At 32.3% G+C, this 10,456-nt stretch overlaps 1 protein-coding gene, 1 long non-coding RNA gene and 1 pseudogene across 3 annotated transcripts; 2 read left to right on the top strand and 1 right to left on the bottom strand.

The window, feature by feature from the left end:
- LOC123896625 lies at nucleotides 1–812 on the top strand (annotated as a pseudogene).
- Nucleotides 813–3,900: 3,088 nt separating this feature from the next.
- LOC123899620 (BEL1-like homeodomain protein 9) lies at nucleotides 3,901–8,239 on the top strand. The gene is made up of 5 exons (XM_045950794.1): nucleotides 3,901–4,179; nucleotides 5,178–6,339; nucleotides 6,939–7,348; nucleotides 7,466–7,526; nucleotides 7,676–8,239. Exons 2-5 carry the CDS (start codon nucleotides 5,401–5,403, stop codon nucleotides 8,078–8,080), a joined length of 1,815 nt encoding a protein of 604 aa, XP_045806750.1. The 5' UTR covers nucleotides 3,901–4,179; nucleotides 5,178–5,400; the 3' UTR covers nucleotides 8,081–8,239.
- LOC123899621 lies at nucleotides 8,159–9,770 on the bottom strand. 2 transcript variants are annotated; one of them, XR_006805691.1, is made up of 2 exons: nucleotides 9,585–9,770; nucleotides 8,159–8,693 (listed from the first exon to the last, which is right to left on the bottom strand). It is a non-coding gene; the product is annotated as an uncharacterized LOC123899621 (long non-coding RNA). The 2 variants fall into 2 exon arrangements; XR_006805692.1 differs by having other exon boundaries at nucleotides 9,615–9,770.
- Nucleotides 9,771–10,456: the final 686 nt, after the last annotated feature.

The following is a 10,456-nucleotide window of genomic DNA, read 5'->3' as shown; positions in this document are numbered from 1 at the left end:
ATGCAATTGCCCTGTATATGCCAAAGTAACACTTCAAGCATACAAAAATTATCCACTCTCTTTAGTATCTCAATATGGCTCACATCAAATCTTATTTTTCTAGCTTCCATTTTCCTTTTCAACATTATTCTAAGCATTCCATTCCTCACAAACGCTCAATCCTCATGCAATGGACCGTGCAAAACTCTTGATGATTGTTCTGGTCAACTCATTTGCATCAATGGTAAATGCAACGATGACCCTGACATTGGGACCCATATTTGCGGTGGGACACCATCGCCACCAAGTGGCGGGGGGTAGCAACTGTCAATCCTTCGGCACACTAATCTGCAAGGGAAAATCACACCCTCAATATAAGTGTTCTCCACCAATTTCGTCCTCCACACAAGCATTACTCACGTTCAACGATTTCAGTGAAGGTACGAATATCATTTTATATATTTATTTTAAGGTAACAAACATAGCCAATTATCGACTAATCATAACTATCTTAAAAAAAATAAAAATTACTTCTAACAAATCTCAAACTTATATCTTTATTAGGCGGAGACGGAGGAGGTCCGTCAGAGTGCGACAATCAATACCATGATAACTCAGAAAGAGTGGTGGCATTGTCCACCGGGTGGTACAACGGAGGTTCAAGATGTGGAAGAATGATTAAAATCACGGCGAGGAATGGGAGGAGTGTGACTGCGAAAGTGGTGGACGAGTGTGATTCGGTGAATGGTTGTGATAAGGAGCACGCGGGTCAGCCACCTTGTCTCAACAATATTGTGGATGGATCAGTTGCTGTGTGGAATATTATCATATGAGATGTTGTTTGATTTGTCTCGATGAGTATTTTCAAAATATACAACTTTTATAATTTTTAATAATACACAACTAAAGATATTAACGATTAAAAATGTGCATTGACAAACGTAACTATGATTAAACAAGTCATTTATTTTTGAACAGAAGGAGGAGTATGATTTATGTATTGATGTGATGTACTATCTCCTTCTCTGCAATTTAGATACAAGTAAAAGTTAATTTTTTATGTATTTATTAAAAAAATATATCTAGTGTATAGTATATATATTTCATTTTTTAATGAATTTAAAAATTAATTTTTATTTACATATGAGACTAGAGAGTGTACTACTTTTTTTTGACATTTTATTTGGAATTGTTCCTTCCTTCTGTAATTTTAAAACTATCAATTTTCTTTCTGTTTTAATTAATTGATTATTTTATTTTTTTGGTACAACAATTGATAATTTTATTGATTATGAAAAAAATTGATTTTGATGGGACGTTCATTCATGCATATAATTTAAGTAGTGTAGCTTACGTTAAATCATTTTTGGCATATTTAATGCGGATTGCGTGCAACATCATCTATGAAATTGCCTTAAAATAGAAATCTCAAATGTAGTTTAAGCAATCAATACAATGGTGATTTGATGGATATCAGCTTATTTTTACCAGCAGGCAGGTTAGTTTTTTTTATAAGCAATATTAATCGTTATTATTATAATGTTAGTTTTTTCCCACTTGTCAGGACTTGAACTATGAACCTCCTACTTCTTAATTGTTAACTCAATTAGTTTAATCAGTTGAACTACACGTCTCACCTCATACTAGCCCCATACTAGCAGGTTAGTGATTCTGGCCAGTTTTACTTTGTGCTACCTCTGCATTTATTAAATAAATACTGAGTATATGAAGTATATGAAATTTAATTAAATATTTTTAATAATATATCTAAAGAGTAAATATTTTCTTATATTAATAACGGAATAATGAATATGAAACTTTACAATTCCAAGATTGTTTAGATATCTTACATGGTATAGTGTAGACTCTCACTCCCATCCATCCCAGTTGTCTCACTGTGAGGGATTGTGATTGATGAGTGATAGATGGAATAATGAGTGGCGAACAGGCTTTGTGGAGTAAGGAATTTAGTGTGATGAGCTTTTGTATTTATTGGTAAATGGAAATTTACTGCATGTTTAAGCAAAAGATATGCTGAAACAAGATGTGTCTGTTTGGTTGAAATTGAAACCCCCAAAACAAAAGTAGCTTACTGTTTCCTTCTTTTCCACTGAAAACAACAGCGTACAATCTACAGGCTGACGTAGTCTCCAGTTCTTGCCGAGTACGCCCAAGGCCCAACCCAACATCATACAGTATGGAGTAAGTACTCTACTGTATTCACACAGACGTTTTATTGAATTAAAAACAAATAATGACATGGATATTAAATTTGTTCATGTAGACGTTGATATGTATTAGTGACAATATCATGTCAACAAAATTAACCTTAAAATGGAATAGGGATCAAAACTCAAAAAAAAAAAATTAAAATTGGGGGACTAAAAAGTTGGTTTTTATAATTGGGGGACCAAAACTTCATTTTTTTGAAAATAGGGGGATCAAAAGTACATTTAAGCCTAAAAAAAATATGATAAATGACCTATAATATAATTTTGCCATACTAATATATTTAATAATTTTTAAAAAAAAACTAATGTATTTAATTTATAAATATATACCGTACATAAATACATTAATAATTAAATAAACTTTTAAAACAAAAATTTAACATATACTCCTATAAGGGCTTTTTTGTTTAAGAAAATGTTAATTAGGATTTAGGGAAACTAGTTTTTTTTTTTTGGTTTGACGCAATTGATGGAACTAGTTAAGAATTTGATGTGTCCAGATAGAACTAGTTAATTAGTGATAGGATATGTTGCCTCGGTGGTACGATATTTTTATACAATTTAAAGTACGAGTACGCTAATATAAAATATTAGAAAAAATATTTTTAAGTAAATTATTTTCATCATGCTTTGAAGATTTAATTTTTTTTTTGTCCACCGTCTCAACTATTTTCATAAAAAATGAGAGATAATTGAAATATTAAAAAAAATATAATATTTTAAGAGATTTTTCAACAGCCAATGTGTTTTTTTCCGTATTCAGCATCATAAATCAACCAAATAAAAATAGGTACGGAATCGGTGCGTACCATACGAGTACCATGGAGTATCGGGTACTGATACGTACCCGGTACGGGTACTTCACCATTTTAGGAGTATCCATGCTACATATAGGACACTAGTTTGTATTTTCTTTTGGAAATGCATTATACAATAATGTTTTGAGTTTCGCGTTTGTAATAAATAGAAGTCATTTAAGTTTTTCAGATAATAAATAGGTTTTTTAAGTAACAAATAGATCTTTAAAGTTTATAATTTATTGTTCTGTTACTCTTCTAGCCTCTGTTTCAAAAGCACCGCATAATCATTAACTTAGTGAGGTGACACTGAACGCTGCTTCTTGTTATTTGGAAACCAAAACACGATGTTCGCTACGCTACCACTTCACTAAATTACTTCAACGTTTTTGTAACAGAGAGTAACTTGAAGGGTAATAGTGTAATAAATTATAAACTTAAAAGACTTATTTGTTACCTAAAAAATTTAAAGTGATGATCTATTACAAACACAAAACTTAAAAGATATTTGAATGCATTTGACCTACTTGATAATTTTGAAGTATTTTCTCAAGAACAAATCATATGTACGTGAAATAAAAATTAGTTGTGAATACGTGAATCTATTTATGTGATTTGTTCTTATTGATTGTTTGATAAATACCATTAAATTATTAAAAGATGATATAGGTCTCATCAATTTTAATATTTTTATCGATCAGATTATATTTATGGTGTCATATGTTTTATTTTAACCTCAATTAATTAATTTATTTTTTTACTTGAATTAGTCTAAATACTAAGAGTTTTAATCTCGTTAAATATGTTGATAGGAGTTCCACTTCTAATTTATGCCTATGAAAAATTTAAATTGGGAGGGTGAGAGACCTAACACACAAAACTTTTCTGGTCTAAAAAAAATATAATATTTTTGTTTATATATAAAATACAGGAGGGAGTTCAAGAAAAACTGAAAAAGGTAAGAGGAGGGGCCCCAACACACACACAACACAAATCCTGCTCCTCATTTTTGGGGTGATAGCTAGCTTAGCTTTGAGGATCATAATGAATGATAGTATAGTATAGTATAGTATAGTATAGTAGTAGTGTATTAGTGATGGTAGTTTCTACAAAATTCATCATATGAACTTTACCTACTGTCTTGCAAGTATCACCAAACAGCTACAGTACAGGTAACCCTAACTCCATTTCTTTCTTTCTCTCTTAGAGGTTTCATTTGTCTAAGGTCTTAACCTAACAAACTTTGGCAATAAACTACTTCATGTTTTCTTTCTTTTCTTATCCCTTACTATACTACTTTTGATTTCCTTGGATATATTGTTTAATTTGTTTCTTATTAATTTCATCTAGTAGCACCTGTTGAATATGTTGTTGTGTTGTTGGAGATTGTTTGAAGTTCCACATTGCTTAGGTTCCCGGGATGTGAAGTGTATAAATATGTGAGGGCAACCTCACCCTTTGAGCTAGCTTTTGGGATGAGATCCAAGCATATTTAACATGGTATCAGAGCCGGGTTAAGGACTGCAATGTGGGCATTTGACCCAGGACTACGCTAGGCGTGAGGGTGGGTGTTGAATATGTTGTTGTGTTGTTGGAGATTGTTTGAAGTCTCACATTGCTTAGGTTCCCGGGATGTGAAGTGTATAAATATGTGAGGGCAACCTCACCCTTTGAGCTAGCTTTTGGGGATGAGATCCGAGCATATTTAACAGCACCTTCTTTCATATTCAAGGTTGCTAGTGCTATATATGCATTGGATACATATATTTATTTATTGATGTTATCTATTAACCTTCATTTCTCTCATGTTTTTCTCTCTATCTAGATCTTGTAGTACAATTTTAAGATATTACTAAAATGTATATATTTCTAAAGGATGCATGTCTAATAGTATCAACTTAAACGCATATATACAAATGTGATGTTCGTAACGACTGAGTTAGCTTAAGTCTCATGGGGACTAGATCTTACGGTATTTACTACTTCCGGTCCTTTTTATAAAAACCAGCCAAGTCCACAAAAGTTTATGTATCTCTTTGTAATATAGTCCATATCCAGATATATTAATTTTTGTTGACGTACTTGTCTCTTATAAAAAGGATCAGAGCGAGTATTTAGTTACACTAAACATGTATACCTTATAAGGTGATGCTGGATATGTTATGTGCAGGAGAGCAATTTTTGGAGTGATAAATGAACTTGCAGATGGATTGGAACTTGGAATGAATATAGCTACCATAAGTACTAAGTCACATCTCATGTAGCCAGCTACTACTAGCTAGCACAGAAAATTCAGTGTCATAAATTAAAGAATCCAAAATAGTTACCATCATTTTCAAGAATCATTAATCAACAATCTTTTCTACTACAACAGTTGTCATAAATTATTTAACATGCAGGATCTTTTTCAAGTTAGAAATGCCAATTATTCATCACCAGAAATCTCCAACTTCTTAATTACTTCAAATCCTTTGGAGTATCAAGAACTAGGTGCAAGTACAGCAGAACCAAATAGGTTAATAATGCATCAGCATCATCAGCAACACTATGGTTCATTTCCTCATTCTCCTCAACACAAACAACAGTACTGTTCTGAGCTTATAAGTGATTTTGGAAATTGTAGAAACAGAACTGTTCCACATCAAGTCATTGTCACTGATTGGCTTCTAAATGGTGAAATGCATCAGAATCATTCCCTGCAAGATATTGTCAATAATAGGCCAGACTCAAACATGGCATCACTCATGCATCATAATGCAGGTCAAGGAAATTGTGTAGGAAATGCTTCTGAAAGTGAACTTCAACAAAATCACTTAAATTTTGGATGGAAAAATCAAACTGATTCAAATAAGCAAAGCTTATCATTATCACTTTCGTCAAATGTTTCTAAAAACAAGGCTTATAATGTTTCTCAGTTTGATCAAGTGGGAACTTCAACTTCAAGAGATGAATTTCAAACTATGAAGTATGTGAAGCCTTCAATCATTTCTAAAGATTGTGGAAAATCACTTCAAGACATGGTAGTTGGAATGATACCAAATTCAAAGATTAGTACTGTTGGTCCACTTGGTCCTTTTACTGGTTATGCTACTGTTCTTAAGAATTCAAGATTCTTAAAGATTGCTCAAAATTTGTTAGATGAGTTTTGTTCAAAATTTGTGACAACTTATGATGTTTTAGAAACTGAGTTTGCTTCTAAAGGAAGTAATTATTCATGTTCTTCATCATCTATGTTTCATAGTGCTGATTTGGTGGCTAGAAGTAACTTTGGTGTTTCTATGAGACCAGATTATCAACAGATTAAAACTAAGCTTATGTGCATGCAAGAGGAGGTTGGTTTTTAATTACTTCTATATAAATAAAATAAAATGGTTTTGTGATTTGCTTTTCTGTCTATTTATTTTTGAATTAATGTCTTTAAGAAACTTTACTTTATGGTAACTATAGTAAGAAAAAGGTCAAATGCTTTTAAGCTGTTGTTTGCAGAAGGTAGCAAGTTTTGATTTCTGAAAAGTTATGCTGCAAAGATAAAAGTTGGTTATGTCTAACTCTTTAGAGAACATGAGAAAACAAAATTGTATCCTTGTTTATGAGAGCTTCTTTTCGCGCCTCCTGAGTTTTCTCGTGCACGCGCCCCACTAAAATTCCTAAAATATCCCTTCACAAGATAGCGAGTAGGGTGCGCAAAATCTGAAAAAAAAACACAGTTCACTACTTAAAGTGCAAACCCAAAGGGGGGCTAAATCTGAAAAAACACAGTTCGCTACTTATATTTTGAAACTTGGTGTGATAAATAGTTCATGTAAAGTCAGTAATTGTTTTGATCTGAACCTTATTTGATTTGATTCTTGATATTTATCATTTTTATTAATTCTTTTGGTTTGAAACACTTGTTTTTGACACCGTTTTTCTCGGCTATGTGTAATAATAGGTCAGCAGGCGATACAAGCAGTACCATCAACAAATGCAAATGGTTTTTGTATCATTTGAATCAGTAGCAGGTCTTAATTCAGCTACTCCTTACATCACCTTAGCTATGAAGTCAGTATCAAAACACTTCAAGAGCTTAAACAATGCTATTTCAAATCAGCTTAAACTTATAAGCGAAGTCTTGCGAAATGATTCATCGATACCAACCACAAACAACAGTAGCAAACTAATTGACACTAATGTGGCAAGCCTAAAGTGCGTGGACCAAAACCTACAAAAGAACAAACCTGACAAGGGTCCAGCAGGTTTTCATGATCCACAACTACAGCATGTTTGGAGGCCTCAAAGAGGTTTTCCCGAACGTGCAGTGGGGATCCTTAAAGCTTGGTTGTTTGAGCATTTTCTTCATCCGTATGTTTGTCTCTCTATCTCATTTTCTAGCTATACATAAACTTTCTTTATATTTTATTTTTTAAGGAAGTAATTAAGATTGAATTATGGCTTTTTTGGTGTTGAATTTGTTTTCAGTTATCCAACAGACATTGACAAACACATGTTGGCCACTCAGACAGGACTTTCGCGAAACCAGGTAGGATCCTACTCTTTTAAATTCGTTAGCTTAAATATATTTTTTGTCCCTGAGAGTATATTTGCCTTTAGTTCATCTTTTGCTTTTGGTCCTTGTTATTTTGTTTTAGTCCCTGCAAATTTTATTTATATTATAATTGGTCCATGTAGGTATCGAATTGGTTTATCAATGCTCGAGTTCGTGTGTGGAAGCCGATGGTTGAGGAAGTACACATGCTTGATAAAAAAACAACAGATACCGGTGAGAGTTCCAGTCCAAACGAGGGAACTTTTGGCACTGTAGGTAGTTCTAACCAGCTCCGAATGGATAAGGCATCAAACAAGTACGTTATGCAATCAATACCTGAAGACCAAATTCAATATATGGAATTTGGTTCAATATCTATAGATACAAATGCAGAGGAAAATGAAGCGGAACAATGGAGACAAGAGAAGCGGTCGAAATTGGAATGCGGAATGAGTTCAAGAATGGATGGAACATTGATGGATTTTTTACCATATAGACATAGTGGACATGATGTTGTGCAATCACTTGGATTGGATCTGTTTCATTGACATTTGTGTCATATATATTTAGTTTTTCTTGTTTTGTCGAACTAGCATCAACTAAGTAGTTATTGTACTCGAAGAAAGTGTCTATCGTCAATTTGTCATTGGATTTTCAAACAATTTTCAACGGCCGGTCTAACATGGACCACCTATGAAATCATCATAGTGAAATTCGCCTAAACAACAACGGCACACGTACAAATATCATAAATGATGTCTTATTCTATATTACAAACAACCATAATCAAACATTGCAACTTACTATACATATATTTTTCATCTCCGTGGGCCGATTTTATTCATGGCCAGGATGTGTGCCATAATCCTTACGAGGGATGTAATGATGATCGTTATCGTCAGTGACACCAAACTGGCTAGATCCATCGGGTTTGTCGAAGCTCTTTTGAGGGATCGGGATCCGGTGATGAATATTCTGGTTAATGACTTTGTGATCTCCTTTCATGCCTTGCTGGTTTTCAGAAATTGTGGACACTAAATTTCTTTTATCATTTGCATTACAAGAGCTTGCTAGCAGCACAATCACAAGTGCAATTACCATAAGCCTCATTTTGGACAAATATACAACTTTTCCACCTCTTGCCTCTAGTTAATTTAGTATCTGGATTTGCAAAGAAATTAACAAAATGTTAATTAGAGAGATGAACTTGTAGTATCTCCATGCAAAGACACGAGCTATGTATATGATAATGTTCCATTCTTAATTTATCAACAAAAGAAAAAGTAAAGATCTTTGTCAAAAAAAAAAGTGTAAAGATTCATTTGTTTATAATTAAAAATATCATTAGTTGGTCTAGTGGTAATTGACGTTGGACTTGGTAGGGAGGACCACGGTTCGATCCCCACAACTGCGATCGGGAGGGAGCTTAAACAACTTGATACAAGAACTGACCTTGAACCATATTAGGCAGTTCAGTGGGTCGAATACTGGTGTAATATCAAAATCAATTTGTATTTGAATTTATTAGCCATCACAAAAATTATTTTTTTATCATAAGATTTTGACAACTTGGATATCATACGAATATGCGGTAAAGATTTATCAAGGATATCATAATATCAAATCTCCATGAGTTTAACTCAGTTGATAAGGACATTACATTATATAAGCATGGGTCGAGATTCCAACCTCATGCATCCCATTTATTAACCTTATCTATTTGGAAAAATAAAAATTGACACCGTGGTGTCAAATATTTGATCCCGTCAAAGTTTTTTGTTTTTCTTTCAACTTCTCATAGATTGTTTAAAATGACTTTAATTTTATATAGAAGCTAAATAAGAAAGGAACTAAGAAAACTAAGATGCATAAGCAGATTTCAACTTATAATATCGCATAAACCAAAACATATCAATCCAAACTTTGACTTAAAAATATGAAAGAGTGAGTAGAAGGAAAAATGACACATATCAATCTATATGAACTTAAATAATATAGAACATGTATATGTCCAAAATAAATTACCACAATATTTTGCTTTAAGGTACTCACCAAATATGCTTAAAAAAAAAAGGTGCTCACCAAATAACCTGGATGCTATATATGTTGGGTGTGTGTGGAGAAGAAAGAAGAGACTCAAACGGTTTTTATAGAAGAATTAGCTAGCTAAGAAGGTTTTGGCTAATAATTATGAGTTTGAAATTAGTAAGTCACCTCCAACTAATATTATAATCTTTTGTTAACGAGTGACTATGAGATATTGTTCAAGAAATTCAATATACAAACATTCATTTTAAAATATGTGTATGCAACTTTTTTAAAGTCAAAATATTATATTTTTTAATGTAAATTTTCTACTTTTAGGTTTATTAACATATTAGTATATCCTTAGCGCACATCTTAATAAGACCTTAAAAAAATTATTAATTTTTAAAAATTAAATATTTTCGTTTCTAATATATTAACTCTACACCATTTTTATAAAAAATTTACTATATAAAATCCTTATCAAATTATTTTAAAGACAATCGTTAGCATTTATCATAATATTATAGTGGGGTTGTCATAAAATGAGACAAACTTAAGTGCAATGTCCATTAAATTGTTGTTTTTCAACAAGATCAAATGATGAAATACTCCATCTCAATTTACTTGTGGACTACATAGGAAATTTCCATATGATTCGGGGGCTTTGTCTAACATGCATAACCAAATTAAGTGGTGCATGGTGCACAAGTTACCCATATCACTATAACGAATACGAATTTTACAAAATCCACCGTTGGATAAAAAATTTATATCGTTTAGATCATCCATAAATTTTTTAAATTTTTTTGAAAATCATTTGATATGTTATTGAGACTCATCAAGATTAACGGTATTCAATAAAAATTTATAAACCGTTAATTTTGATGGATCTCAAT

Source organism: Trifolium pratense, linkage group LG7 (genome assembly GCF_020283565.1).
Source record: "Trifolium pratense cultivar HEN17-A07 linkage group LG7, ARS_RC_1.1, whole genome shotgun sequence".
Classification (NCBI taxonomy): domain Eukaryota; kingdom Viridiplantae; phylum Streptophyta; class Magnoliopsida; order Fabales; family Fabaceae; genus Trifolium; species Trifolium pratense.
This window is presented reverse-complemented; position numbering and strand designations above follow the sequence as displayed.

Bases quoted from the DNA above. Each gene is read 5' to 3' on its own strand.
- LOC123899620 (XM_045950794.1), top strand. From the start codon at position 5,401: ATGCAGGATCTTTTTCAAGTTAGAAATGCCAATTATTCATCACCAGAA. The intron at 6,340-6,938 runs GTTGGTTTTTAA...GTGTAATAATAG, and splicing joins TTATGTGCATGCAAGAGGAG to GTCAGCAGGCGATACAAGCA. The intron at 7,349-7,465 runs GTATGTTTGTCT...ATTTGTTTTCAG, and splicing joins TTTGAGCATTTTCTTCATCC to TTATCCAACAGACATTGACA.